The sequence below is a fragment of the Schistocerca nitens genome, chromosome 9 (assembly GCF_023898315.1).
Source record: "Schistocerca nitens isolate TAMUIC-IGC-003100 chromosome 9, iqSchNite1.1, whole genome shotgun sequence".
Taxonomy (NCBI): Eukaryota; Metazoa; Arthropoda; class Insecta; order Orthoptera; family Acrididae; genus Schistocerca; species Schistocerca nitens.
This window is the reverse complement of record NC_064622.1, coordinates 93,193,190-93,208,731: the sequence shown is the minus strand read 5'-3', so window position 1 is coordinate 93,208,731 and position 15,542 is coordinate 93,193,190. Positions and strand designations below refer to the sequence as shown.

General features: G+C 45.5%; 1 protein-coding gene across 2 annotated transcripts in view; it reads left to right on the top strand.

Annotated features, from left to right (window-relative positions):
- LOC126203635 (dehydrogenase/reductase SDR family member 11-like) overlaps positions 1-15,542 on the top strand; it is a 255,985-nt gene that overhangs the window by 202,359 nt on the left and 38,084 nt on the right. For both annotated transcript variants that reach the window (XM_049938010.1, XM_049938009.1), the window contains exon 3: positions 9,823-9,952. In XM_049938010.1, coding sequence (XP_049793967.1) covers positions 9,823-9,952 — 130 coding nt within the window. The remainder of the gene's footprint in view (positions 1-9,822; positions 9,953-15,542) is intronic.

Sequence of the window (15,542 nt, the reverse complement as noted above, 5' to 3'; positions counted from 1 at the left end):
GAAGAAGCTTGCACAGGATAGGGTAGCATGGAGAGCTGCATCAAACCAGTCTCAGAACTGAAGACCGCAACAAAAACAACCACAACAACAACCTCCTTTGGAGCATTTTGCGCCAACAATAATGGGTCGTCATAGCCAGAAAGTATACATTTCACGTCACCATTACCTGTAATTTTTGTTATGATAATTAATGTTCCACACTGAAGTACACTGTGTGGAGTGTGGTGTAATTGCATGTGTTGTGTTGTACAATTTCATCAAGATTACAATAAAACTAGTTACTTATTATTAATGTAACATGAGGTTTTATTTAACCACTACTTTTCCTGGCTGATGAACGTTATTTTGATAAAGAAAATCTCCACCTGGGAACGTGTAACAACGTTGTCTGTCAAGTAGTGTAAATGTTACTAAGTTCATTTACAAAAGTAATCATATATAGCCAGCAAACAAGCTAAATGTATGATAAGTAATCTGAACTAAACAAGAGCAATGATTTTTAGTAATTTCAGTGGTGTTGTGTAAAAGACTCTTTGCTAGTTGCAGATCGCTCATCTATTTTAACGCTTTTGTTATTCAGGATGGCAACACTTTTCTTCAAGCAAAATGCACGTTTTTGTCAAACAATACCTCACGTACACAACACTACTGTATTTCCCGGTCAAAATATTTCATAAAAGTTGTTGCGAAATTACCAGGCTTCATACATGAGCAGATAAGAATTTATATCACGTAAGATGCTGTTTGCATTCAGAGAAGTTCTATGTATTTACAGTCTAACTGGAATTTATTACCTCAGAATGGGTCCTCGGCCACCAATACACATTTATTATCGCAGTATGACCAACAACATTTTTGTCTGTGTACAGAATCAATTTAAAACTGCCGCTGCAATATTTCACTAAGGTAGCATCTAACATAAGACAATGACTCCTAATAAATAACATATATATTAAATATTTTGGCACCTCCACTATATGGATTAACATTTGGAAATATTTCTCAATGTTACAAGACTTAATATTCACCATTTACTAATAAACTGCTGCAGATCAATAGCGCTAATGGCTGCGCTCTTTTGTAGCTGAACACAAAACTTAACATTTATATAGGACGAGAATTACAATGAAATAAAACTCCAAACAAAGAAGATTCATTTCAATAACACATAAAGTCTATTTTCAAATATCGGTTAGCAACATAACACAGTTCCTTTACAGACCTCTGTGTTACGAGACATTAATCACATCCTATGAGTATAACAGTAGGAACAAGAAGAAGGATTTTTCTACAAAATCATAGATAACAAAACATTGAGATTTTCATTATCTTTTTACATGGGTATTGTCTGAGATATAATTTTTTACAAAGTAAAAAATTATGTCGTTGACAATAATTATTTACTATTTTATTAACGATGAAGTACTTTTTATTAGTATTACAAGATTAGGGTCAAAGTTCAGTCACATTCCACTTATAGTGCTGTCATGAATATTACTTTGAATAAAATATAGGTGTGGATTCTACAAATGATGGCATTCACCATAGGACACGCAACCAATACTAACTCACCTTGAGAGTTTTCTTCCTGAAAATCAATGATTCTATATGCTAATACCGGTCGCCACGTCCTGAAGGCACGAATTTTGAAAGTAATAGTGTCCAATCAACTTAGAACAGATGATGATACTGCGGGGTGCCTGGACTAAGAAGTGTTTTGTGGACAGTTTCATTCTAAAGATCTGCGTGTGGCTTTATTACGCACTCAGTCGTTCCCTCCCGTCCCCCTTTCTAACTATCATGATAACTAAAGCGTAAGGATAAACACAAATAGATACAATTAGTGAAGTGACCCAGTAAATGAGAGTTACAAAGACTTGGATACGAGCAATAATTAAATTAAATTATGAAGTAATTAGTTCCCTTAGTGATATCTTGATAGCAGGTCTCAAGGCTGTGTGGAGTGAAAGGACCAAGTCCATAGAGGCTTCTCAACAACGAACTTTATTTACCAGGCATCTAAAGAACCAACACTGGTAAGAGCACAGAGATGCAATGATAATACAACTTAAAACAATCCAGAAAAATCTTGCAAAGCAACAAGCGTAACGTTTAAGAACATATATTTCAATTTAAGACAAAATGGCAGCAATTTCCTTCAATAAAAGATTTTCTTAACTTGGAACTTATGCTTTTTCTTGTGACAAAACTTAGTTGCAAAATATAGCTTTTTTTAAATAAAAGAAAACAAAAAGGTTTTAAGAAAGGACATTACAGATGTTCAGTGCAAATACTTTAGGCAGAATTATTCGAAAGAACACTGGCGGCTCCGAAAGGGTTTGAAATGTTTTCAATAATTCAAAACTTCAAAAATATTGTATAAAAGCTACAGTTTTAAATCACATAAAAATTTCTTGATAGTAGAATACATGTATCAATTACTGCTCAAACTTAGCAACGTTCCTCTGTCATAGACCTACATAGTTGTACAGGCCACGCGGCAACGCGTGAGTCGCATTCCAGCCGGCTTTGAAAATGCACCACCGGCTCTGCTAATATACTCCGTCCGCCAAGAAAAACCCGACACGAATTTCTTCTGTCCAGGTGGTCGAGTCAGTACAATAGCTAGCTCAATATAAAGTGTCTCCAGGAGAAGAGACAGAGAAGAACGCCAACAGGAAATCTTGCTTCCGGACGGCGTCGGGGCTAGATCCCTAATGTGCACAGTTCTCACACTTCCCAAGTCGTACCATCCGCGACCCCTACCACTGTCGAAAGTTCCCAATCGACGGCGGCCTCGTGAACATGCACCAGTCGTAAGATTCAAGGAGCAGTGGAAAGTTCCACTATACTGACGAGAGACATATCCAATGGGGTCTTGTCCCACCATTTTCAGGACGTCACAGAGCCTCATTGTGAAATTTGAACTGCCCAGTCGATTTCTACATCTACGCTGGCCCAGGAAATTAGTCCGGTCCACCGCTACAAATCAAGACCAAAAGTTCATCGAACTGCCGGTACCAGAGAGTCGCACGCAGCGGGTCGTCCAGTGCCAGCTTCCGTAAGATCGGGATACATTACCCGCTGGCGGAATCGGCCAAGTTAGGCTGAGGAGCCAGACTTTCGCAAAGCGACTAGACCGGCGCCGGGCCGTCGTCTTCCCAGTCGCTTCACAGTATGTACAACAGGCTGGAATGCAACTCTGGGCACACGGGCAGAGGGACGGGCTGGCCGCTACTGTCCGCCAACACTAGAGAATTCGCAAGAAGGCCGCTCGAGAGTCAGCCCGCCTCTGCCTTCACTGGACCCCGCAGGTACCCTGGCTCTGCTGTAGTCCACCCAAAAGAAGGCTGTCAGTGCCATAAAGAAAATATGCAGAGTCCCACACCAAGGGTGATTAGAGTTATTAGTACACATTGCATTACCTGGAATGAACTTATTCGGTCTTCTCCCGTAGAGGCATGATAAAAATGACGACGAAGATGGCAGAAATGAGAAGGGACATCTCTCATCTTCATAATTCCGAAAACGTAATTATAGCTTTTTTGCACCAGAATGGGCCGGACGGAGTGGCCGAGCGGTTCTAGGCGCTATAGTCTGGAACCGCGTGACCGCTACGGTCGCAGGTTCGAATCCTGCCTCGGGCATGGATGTTTGTGATGTCCTTAGGTTAGTTAGGTTTAAGTAGTTCTAAGTTCTAGGGGACTGATGACCTCAGAATTTAAGTCCCATAGTGCTCAGAGCCATTTTTGCACCTGAATGAAACTAGTAAAACCTTAAACGACTTCCTCCTCAGCTTTACGAACCTTGCAAAGACTAAATGAAGTTAGTGAAATCTGGTTACACAGGATAGAGTGGATCAGGTTATGGTTGTGGAGGGGGCCATAATTAGTTACTGTTAGTTGCACAAAACACAAAAACTTTTATTTTCCTAAGAACCACTTAATCACACATTGCTGTAAAAGGATCAAATTAAAACAATATGGCTGAAGGCCTAATTAAGAAAACTTGCTATACCTCCTGGGATGAAGGCCCAAAACCACACCAAAAACAAGGACGGCTCAAGGCCTGACCACAAGTTATAAAAATTCCTTTAAAGAATACATGTGGCTGAAGGCCTTATCTTAAAAATATTTCACGTAAAAGCTTGGCTGAAGGCCACACACTGGACGTTGAACAACTCAGGGCTTAGGGCCTGGATAACAAGAATTTCAGATAGACTAATTTTCAAAATTTCGTTCTTAAATAAATTAGTCTTCGAATTTTAATTTAAGTCGGCTGAAGGCCTTATTGTAACATTAAAACAAACTAAATTAATAGACAGCTGAAGGCCTCACACGGTACATCAGACTAAAATAAAAATCACAATCTAAAACCAACAGAACAGTGGTGATGAGAAGTGTTCCAATGGTCGACCAGAGGAGATGGCACTATCGTAAGGTGAGGTGAGACAGGCAGCCAAGAGTAAGGTTAAATAATCGGATGGCAACCCGACCCAGCGACGGCTGAAGGACCGACCAACAACCTAATCAATTCCCTTCCTCACGACCAACGGTACAACAACGGAAAATATCAGCCGAGGCCGAAGATACCAGCCGCACTACGTCTTCAAAATTGGCGTCTAAAAATAGCCAAGGCACAATAACCAATCTTAGGAAAAAAATATGAGCAGACAACTAAAAGTCTGTTGTACTACACGCCGTGCTGGACAGCATCAACACGGCGAGGTAACACACACTTCCGGAAAACTACACTAACGACCATGGCAGGTAACTGGGGCGTTAATGGCCATAAGGCAGAAAATACCTCTGGTGCTCTTCACTGATAAGTCACAACCAATTTAACAGTTAAAGACCATAGAGGAAGATGGCTGCAATATTTCCCCGGCTCCAACACACCGTACATTGATGCTAGCCGGAATGGCCCAGGAACCAACAACCAGCAATGAATGAGGAGATGTCACAGCAGTTGAGGTTTCTTAACAGGTTAACTGATTACCCAACTTCTTTGTCCAGGTTTGGTGGACAACGGAATTCGTAGCTCTCGCAGCTACCGCCTCACAATCTAACTGCTCGTGCACGCCGCCAGCGGTCCCGGCCTGACCTTGTGCCGCAGAGACTTCCTCGCTGCTGTGTCCCAACCGACCGCCTCAATCCAGCAAGCAGACAGCATTAAAATAACTGCTCAGTCAAAACCACACAAGCTACACACGGTTCCGCAAAACATTTCCTCTATCAACTCGAACAATACTAAAACCAGTCATTGTGGAACAACCAGGACGAATCACAAGTTGACACACACAGAGAACCCGGAAGCGGCCGGCGACCAAATACACGTCGTCCGATGAGACAACTGACCGAATGACCAACCAAGGTCGTTCCCACTGAAGTCATGTGTGCCAGCAACGGTCGGGCTAGTCCTGGCTGTCCGGACCTCATTGCTGCTCCGTCCCCACTGAACTCCTGACACACGGCGACCCAGAAATACTAGCGGTCGCTCCAAAGATAGTACGACAGTGCTCTTATCGATAAGCGCTGCTGCTGCCACTCAAGGGCAAGCAAGCCAGCAACTTAGTGACGGCAGTAAATCGAATAGGAAACGAGAAGGGAGTACAGCCAAAACAAGATGTCAAGCAATAATGGCACAAACACGAGCCGCGCACTGCTCATTAAGTGTCATTAGACTGAATTACTTTAATGTGAATCTAAAAAATAAAAGTGATATTTAAGCAGGTACTGTAACAAAGCAACCCTTCAAAATTAAGTGGCGACACTTCCCTATTTTAATAAACCACACAAATACTGCATTTACTGTCGTTTCTGTTTCACACACTAAATATTAATTTTAAGACACATTTTAAACAATATACTAGTTTGTGCTTGAGATGAGATGTTAACACTTTTATAATTAACTGTCAATACATTTAACCAAAACCGTTTCTCAACACAATTTCATTTAAATTGAATCTGGCTTTCCTGTACGCGAATAAAAAAAATAAATTGTCTGTGGCTTGTCTTGTCAGAAGCAGTGAAGTTTAGAATACATTGCAAAAAGTACCTCTGCAGAATCTTCACGTCTCTTATTAACTGGATAGACCAAAGGCGACACAATGTCTACGTTTGATACGCATTCTTGAAGTAATACAGTATAATTCTTGCAACACTATATTTTAGACTGGGAAAGTCTTGCATCCACTGCTACAATTTGCGAGAAACAACAGGCAGTCTAATTGTCGACTTCTTTCATCATTTGTGCCAGTGTTAGCACGAATATTTAATGCCATGGAGAGCGCACCAGTAACGTGACCTCACTCTGCTGGCTCGCTATCCTTCACAGTTCAGTCTGTCTGCGGTACACTTCGTTTCACGTAAAAGGTTTTCGCAAAACGGAAAACGACAAGCCCTACCTGTCAACCCTACCTCGCCGCTATCCGCTGGGTCTGCCTGCTGCACATTTTCTTTCGTAGAAATGGCGTTCACGAAACGGAACGACAAGGGGAAAAGCTTGGCTGCCTTCAGGTCTAATGGCTTCCTAATTTATTTGGCAGAATTTATTTGCTTTTCGTGATGATAAAATACAACAAAGAGCTCAGACTTTACATATTGCTTTGTTTTTGTAGTTCTGATCGTACAACAGTAGAATAAATGTGCATTTCATAATCCACCAACACTTTTACAATAATTTGTTCACTCCCCTCGCTATAAAGTAATCATAAATAAATGTCGTGTGACTATGGGCTCCCGTCCGGGAGCCCGTTCGCCAGGTGCAAGTTTTTCGATTTGACGCCACTTTGGCGACTTGCGCGTCGATGGGGATGAATTGATGATGATTAGGACAGCACAACACCCAGTCCATGAGCGGAGAAAAATCCCCGACCCAGCCGGGAATCGAACCTGGGCTGTTAAGAATGACATTCTGTCGCGCTGACCACTTTTTTTTATCTCATTTTGTTCGCTATCGTTCGTTGCATCTGCTCCGGGCGGACGTCGTAAGACACCCGTTGAAGTTCGTCGTTGATCGGTTAACTCAGATTTTTATTACAGAGGACAGCTAACCTTCTGACCGAACACGCTGAGCTACCGTGCCGGCATCACTCAGCTACCGGGGCGGACAGTTTACATAATCATTAATCAGTCAGGTGAGACTTCGACAGTAAACTATGTAAAAGCAACGCTGTTCCGTTACAACCTGCTTCACCTTCGACTCCGTCTAAGTCGTAGTTCCATTTTCCGTCTTTTGTATTACCAGAAAGTTTGCATCCGTATGCACAGTGTTACAGCTAGTCAAGGAATATTTTAGGGAACTGATTTATAAAGGTTATTACAAAGGCTCAGTCAGATCTTTACAAGTTTTCTCCTAGAGTAACGTAGGCTGCGCCTGAGTTACCAAAAGTGCTTGTCTTTCAGAACCGAGGTAGTTCTGTTCGGTTAAAGCTACTGACACGAGACGGCTGCAGTCTTCTGCTTAAATTGCTAGCGAGTTCACGCCATCGGTTTTATCCAATAGCATGGGTGCGAGGCAGATCACGCGTGTGGATTCTGGATGGTTCTGCAGAGCAGAACACAGTTGCTGCGGTCTTTTGAGATCGAGACCTCCAGTAGAACAGACGACTTTCACGGGAGGCAGAGCCTCTGGTTCTGCGCCCCATGGCCGGCCACTAACAGACCTAAATATGAACCGCCGTCTCTCCCATTGTGCACCGACTTTAGTTATCCGACTTCCTAGACTGGTAAATTCTTCCCTGGACGCGCCCCTTGTATCCCTTACACCGAAATATACGCTCTTTATTTGACTTAATTTCCTGTTCTGTCATTTAACGGCAGTTCTGGACCCCCACTCACAAGTACTGACCGCTCGACTTCCTGTACATTGTCGTCCCTAAGCCTGACGCAGCAACCTCCATCCCTTTCCCCGCACCTGGTCATTTTCGTGAGAAGTGGGATGTAACAACCTCCTTCTTCTTCTACCCGCACATGTTCTCCTATCAGGCGAATCCAGGCGGTCAGAGAAGTCATGTGCCTTGGTCTGACACAGCTACACACTTTCTGCAGTGAATTACAGTTCGATATTTCATCAGCGGGCTAGATGACTTTGTATTAAATGCTACAGCGGGATGATACGCTACTGTGGCGCTGGGATTTTAGTTCAAATGGTTCAAATGGCTCTGAGCACTATGGTACTTAACATCTGAGGTCATTAGTCCCCTATAACTTAGAACTGCTTGAACCTAACTAACCTAAGGACATCACACACATCCATGTCTGAGGCAGGATTCTAACCTGCGACTGTAGCGGTCGCGCAGTTCCAGACTATAGCGCCTAGAACCGCTCGGCCACAGAGGCCGGCGGGATTTTAGTGTGTGCCAGCACTACAGACGTCCACCGGAAGCCAAACGAAAACTGAATTACGTATATTTACTTTTTGTGGTGGTAACTCAAAGTTTTCTGTCCACCTGCCATGCACACTACTGGCCATTAAAATTGCTACACCAACAAGAAATGCAGATGATAAACGGGTATTCATTGGACAAATATATTATACTAGAACTGATATGTGATTACATTTTTACGCAATTTGGGTGTATAGATCCTGAGAAATCAGTACCCAGAACAACCACCTACGGACGTAATAACGGCCTTGATACGCCTGGGCATTGAGTCAAACAGAGCTTGGATGGCGTGCTCGGCCGCCATTGACCAGACGTTTTCAATTGGTGAGAGATCTGGAGAATGTGGTGGCCAGGGCAGCAATCGAACATTTTCTTTATCCAGAAAGGCCCGTACAGGACCTGCAACATGTGGTCGTGCATTATCCTGCTGAAATGTAGGGTTTTGCAGGGATCGGATGAAGGGTAGAGCCACGGGTCGTAACACGTCTGAAATGTAACGTCCACTGTTCAAAGCGCCGTCAGTGCGAACAAGAGGTGACCGAGACGTGTAACCAGTGGCACCCGATACCATCACGTCGGGTGATACGCCAGTATGGCGATGACGAATACACGCTTCCAATGTGCGTTCACCGCGATGTCGCCAAACACGGATGCGACCATCATGGTGCTGTAAACAGAACCTGGATTCATCCGAAAAAAAATGACGTTTTGCCACTCGTGCACTCAGGTTCGTCGTTGAGTACACCATCGCAGGCGCTCCTGTCTGTAATGCAGCGTCAAAGATAACCGCAGCCACGGTCTCCGAGCTGATAGTCCATGCTGCTGCAAACGTCGTCGAACTGTTCGTGTAGATGGTTGTTGTCTTGCAAACGTCCCAGTCTGTTGACTCAGGGATAGAGACGTGGCTGCACGATCCTTTACAGCCAAGCGGATAAGATGCCTGTAATCTCGACCGCTAGTGATACGAGGTCGTTGGGATCCTGCTCGGCGTTCCGTATGACTCTCCTGAACCCACCGATTCCATATTCTGCTAACAGTCATTGGATCTCGACCAACGCGAGCAGCAAAGTCGCGATACGATAAACCGCAATCGCGATAGGCTACCATCCAACCTTTATCAAAGTCGGAAACGTGATGGTACGCATCTCTCCTTCTTACACGAGGCATCACAACAACGTTTCACCAGGCAACGCCGGTCAACTGCTGTTTGTGTATGAGAAATCGGTTGGGAACTTTCCTCAAGTCAGCACGTTGTAGGTGTTGCCACCGGCGCCGACCTTGTGTGAATGCTCTGAAAAGCTAATCATTTGCATATCACAGCATTTTCTTCCTGTCGGTTAAATTTCGCGTCTGTAGCACGTCATCTTCGTGGTGGAGCAATTTTAATGGCCAGTAGTGTACGTTGTTAATCTAAGGCCACTCTGTGTTCGCAGCTGCACCGACAGAGTCATGGAGGCGCATGCTGGACGTGAACGTACTGGGTCTGAGCATCTGCACCAGGGAGGCCATCCAGGATATGATGAGAAGGGGTGTCGACGACGGGTTCGTCATCCACATCAACGGGTAAGTTGCTGTAGGGTCGCACCATTCCATTATCCTGCTGTTCGCCAGATGAAAGCGTGGTGCGTGACATCGCCAGTGCAGATCACCCTGCAAATAAGGCGTTCTCTGAACCACTAATCTTATTAAGGGTGCTGCTAAATTGGGTTGATCTTACACCTACGTTTCCAAGTGGACCAACAGTTCATTATGGACGAGGGTATTCGGGAAAAAAGGTCCGATTTCTAACAAATGTTTCAAACTTAACTTCTGAGGTCATCAGTCGCCTAGAACTTAAAACTAATTAAACCTAACTAACCCTAAGGACATCACACACATCCATGCCCGAGGCGGGGTTCGAACCTGCGACCGTAGCGGTCGCTCGGCTCCAGACTCTAGCGCCTAAAACCGCACGGCCACCCCGGCCGGCGATTTCTAACAAACCTAAACCATCACTAATGAAGGTTTCTCTGGCTTCCAGAAGTGTCAAATGGTTTAAAATCCACCTTCATTAGTACATAACGCCGTGAAACTATCTACTCATATATTACATAGGGGGAGGGAACGTGGCGCAGCATCAGACGCCTGCGGAAGCTGCGTGTTAAGGAGGCTAATTTATTAAGTTCTCTAGCCTTTCTATTACGCTGCTGTGAAGAGAAGACTATTCCATGTTTTGCCTACGTGAGCCACCATATTAACACAGCTGCTGCCAAGAGAATATTTCGTCGTGCCAGTTTCGCCCTGATGCGAGAGAGGATACATTATACTAGAAATCAATTGGATACAAACGGACGCGTGCTAATGGCCGTCCACTTGCGGTTGTCGGAGTCACTCTCGGCTTTGGATTGGGAATCGATTCATGCAGCCACAGTAGCACAACAAATGTCATCACAGAGGACAACCACAGAAAGGCAGAAAGGCTTTCACAGCAACAGTATGGAGCAGAGCGGAAAACAACAGAACGGGCCGTTATCAACATGACGACAAGAAACATCGACGCGGGTGCCATGTCGGCTCTCAAGAAGGGACTTCATTATACACCATCGCCGCAGAGTATCCTTTTTGCAGACGTAATAAGTAGGGTGGAACAAGCAGTTCACAAGAAGCCCAGTGAAACTGCAGAAGAAATTCGCCGAGAAACGAGTCGCACTCTTTCTATATCCAAGCCGCCGACTTCGAACACTACAAGAGCTGAGCGTAATGGTCTTCGTGAACTCCGCAACGATCCACACGTCGTAGCCCCGTCAGCTGACAAGGGCAATGCAGCCGTCATTATGGAACGAGCAGACTACAAGGCGAAGATTCGGTTGATGCTGGAGGAAGAGACATATCGAAAACTGTCAAAGGACCCAACTTCAAGAATAATGAAGAAGACGTCGGAGCTTCTCAAGAGGTCATCGCTGGAAGAGAATCTCATCAAAAATCTCCTCCCTCGGGCACCTCGACCACCTACATTGTAAGGCCTTCCAAATGTTCACAAGAAGAACACTTCTCTACGCCCCATCGTGAGCACCAATTGCACGGGAGCTTAATTAAAAAGAAAAAAAAACTAATATTAATGAATAAATGCAATAAATTTACTAGCTGTGTGACTGGTTACGAAGTCTCGTAACCGGTTGGACCCGACCATTATTAGCACGCAATCTGACTGCATAAAATAAAAATAAAGAATGACAAGGAATTTCCATTAACACAATTGATTAATTAAGTCCCCTGCAACTATAAAAGCTACGAAACAACAAATCACAAGTGTATCTGTTCTGTGTGTGGTAGTGTGACTCAATGTACATATATCTGGCTCGGTTCTTTCTCAATACCACAAAAATTTTAAACACCACTTACAATGAACTAATTGAAAAACCAGAAATACTATAATTGCACATAGAAACCAGAATTACAAGTCTAATAAATCAACACTAGCCAGATGCTTTGTTGACTGTACCTGTGAGCAAGAGGGATTGTTATTAAAGAAAACTGTAATACCTTTTTACCTCATTATATATTGACGAAAATATTCCATTACACCAGCATAGTAAATCAAAAGCCCATCTCCTTTCTCAGATATATTCTGAAAATTGCATTTTCTTCCATCTATACATTACACCAACCGAACAGTACAGCATTTCAGTCAACACTCAGATCGTCTACTCTCTTGCCCAACAGAACAACGACTGCTCTCGACATCCTCTGAATTACTACTGCCAGTGGAGGCGGCGGAATAATAATCTTTGGCGCAGTCTCTGGCGCTGTGACTCAGTGTAGCCACCTTTCACAATGCGTCGCCGACTTACAGACCCGCGAAAGCATCTGGACAACCTCCTTACCCCACACGTTTGTCACTGTGCGCCCCACATCAAGAATTCAGCCGACTTCATCAGACGAATTAAATGCCTGCGTCTCGGAGAAGGGGATATTATGGTCAGCGCGTTCCCATTAAAGACTCTTTAGATCTGCTCTCCCAGTTATTTCAAATGGTTAAAATGGCTCTAAGCCCTATGGGACTTCACATTTGATATCATCAGTCCCCTAGACTTTGATCTACTTAAACCTAACTAACCTAAGGATATCACACACATCCATGCCCGAGGCAAGATTCGAACCTGCGACCGTAGCAGCCTCGCGCTTTCCGACTGAAGCGCCTAGAACCGCTCGACCACAGCGGTCGGCCCCAGTTATTTGACGTCAGTTTTGTGGTTTTATTCAGGCATACTCTGACGTCATCCACTTTCTTGTACGATGGAGAATATTTCAACCAGACGGACGGCGTTGCGATGGGAAGCTCATTAGACGCAGTTGTGGCCAATCTGTTCATGGAGTACTTTGAAAACATCGCCCTGGACACGGCTCCTGAAAAGCCTAGTTGCTTTTATCGTTACGTCGACGATACGCTCGTTGTTTGGTATCATGGACGTGAAAAGCTGGGAGAATTATTGGACCACATCAACAACATCCATGACAACATCAAGTTGACGATGGAGGTAGAGACAGGTGGTGCCTTGCCGTTCGTTGATATATTCGTCCGCCGCAAAGCAAATGGGTGTCTCAGCCACAGCGTTTACCGAAAACCCACCCACACAGACCGATATCTGCACGCTAACAGCTATCACTATCCGTTGTAGAAAAGTTCTGTTCTGAGGACCTTAGTGCATCGAGCAGAAACCGTCTCATATTCTGAAAACTTGCCGAAGGAACTGAGCCACTTACGGGAAGTATTCAAGGAAAACGGCTACAACAACCGCCACGTTTCGAAGCTATCTTTCCGAAAGTGTGTAAGCAGAAAGACTCCGACGAAGTTTGTATTCTTGGGGTTATGTGATTCAATAACAGGAAAGTTAAGCCGGCTCCTAAAGAGGCATAAAATCGATTCGGTCTTCAGGGTTCCAGCAAAAATTCGACAACTCTTGAGGCCTGTGAAAGACGACCTAGGCCTGAGAACGCCAGGAGTATATAAAATACCGTGTGGGTGTGGACGGTTCTATATCGGACAGACTGTGCGTACCATTGAACAGCCTTGTGTAGAACACGAGAGACGTTTTCCTCTACGGTACCCTGAGAAATCGCGGTAGGAGAGCATGCATTAGGAAACGGTCATTGTATTGCATTCGACGAGACATCTATTATCACATGGACTAACAGTTTTTGGCATAGCATAATACACTCCTGGAAATGGAAAAAAGAACACATTGACACCGGTGTGTCAGACCCACCATATTTGCTCCGGACACTGCGAGAGGGCTGTACAAGCAATGATCACACGCACGGCACAGCGGACACACCAGGAACCGCGGTGTTGGCCGTCGAATGGCGCTAGCTGCGCAGCATTTGTGCACCGCCGCCGTCAGTGTCAGCCAGTTTGCCGTGGCATACGGAGCTCCATCGCAGTCTTTAACACTGGTAGCATGCCGCGACAGCGTGGACGTGAACCGTATGTGCAGTTGACGGACTTTGAGCGAGGGCGTATAGTGGGCATGCGGGAGGCCGGGTGGACGTACCGCCGAATTGCTCGACACGTGGGGCGTGAGGTCTCCACAGTACATCGATGTTGTCGCCAGTGGTCGGCGGAAGGTGCACGTGCCCGTCGACCTGGGACCGGACCGTAGCGACGCACGGATGCACGCCAAGACCGTAGGATCCTACGCAGTGCCGTAGGGGACCGCACCGCCACTTACCAGCAAATTAGGGACACTGTTGCTCCTGGGGTATCGGCGAGGACCATTCGCAACCGTCTCCATGAAGCTGGGCTACGGTTCCGCACACCGTTAGGCCGTCTTCCGCTCACGCCCCAACATCGTGCAGCCCGCCTCCAGTGGTGTCGCGACAGGCGTGAATGGAGGGACGAATGGAGACGTGTCGTCTTCAGCGATGAGAGTCGCTTCTGCCTTGGTGCCAATGATGGTCGTATGCGTGTTTGGCGCCGTGCAGGTGAGCGCCACAATCAGGACTGCATACGACCGAGGCACACAGGGCCAACACCCGGCATCATGGTGTGGGGAGCGATCTCCTACACTGGCCGTACACCACTGGTGATCGTCGAGGGGACACTGAATAGTGCACGGTACATCCAAACCGTCATCGAACCCATCGTTCTACCATTCCTAGACCGGCAAGGGAACTTGCTGTTCCAACAGGACAATGCACGTCCGCATGTATCCCGTGCCACCCAACGTGCTCTAGAAGGTGTAAGTCAACTACCCTGGCCAGCAAGATCTCCGGATCTGTCCCCCATTGAGCATGTCTGGGACTGGATGAAGCGTCGTCTCACGCGGTCTGCACGTCCGGCACGAACGCTGGTCCAACTGAGGCGCCAGGTGGAAATGGCATGGCAAGCCGTTCCACAGGACTACATCCAGCATCTCTACGATCGTCTCCATGGGAGAATAGCAGCCTGCATTGCTGCGAAAGGTGGATATACACTGTACTAGTGCCGACATTGTGCATGCTCTGTTGCCTGTGTCTATGTGCCTGTGGTTCTGTCAGTGTGATCATGTGATGTATCTGACCCCAGGAATGTGTCAATAAAGTTTCCCCTTCCTGGGACAATGAATTCACGGTGTTCTTATTTCAATTTCCAGGAGTGTAAAAGAAGCGATCGAAATGAAAATTTGTGACAACACGCTCAATAAAGACGGCGTGGGACCCTACCATCGGAAGGTTGAAGCGGGCGCGGCGGCCGCACAACGCAAACATTACCATATATGGTGCAGTACCGCGTACCAGTGACGTCACGGAAGGCAGCGCGGCTATATACGGACGGCAGCAGCAACCAGAAGACAGTCACCACTTGACAATGGCCGAGGAGTACTCGGCCGAAAGCTCGTGGATTTTAAACCACTTGACGCCTCTGGAGGCCCGAGAAACCTGTATTAGTACAAATCGCCGTGAAACTATGCACTCCTATAAACCGTCACAATTTTTACAAAAAATCTCTTTTTATTTATTTCATTACATTATTTTCTATTTTTCTGCATACTTGTTTAAACATCTGTCGTAACATTATACACGCATTTCTATCCATATGTCATAGTCGTGTGCACTGGTTGGTTTGTGGGGATTAAAGGGACCAGACTGCTACGGTCATCGGTCCCTGTCGTGTGCGCTGTGAGGATGACCAGAG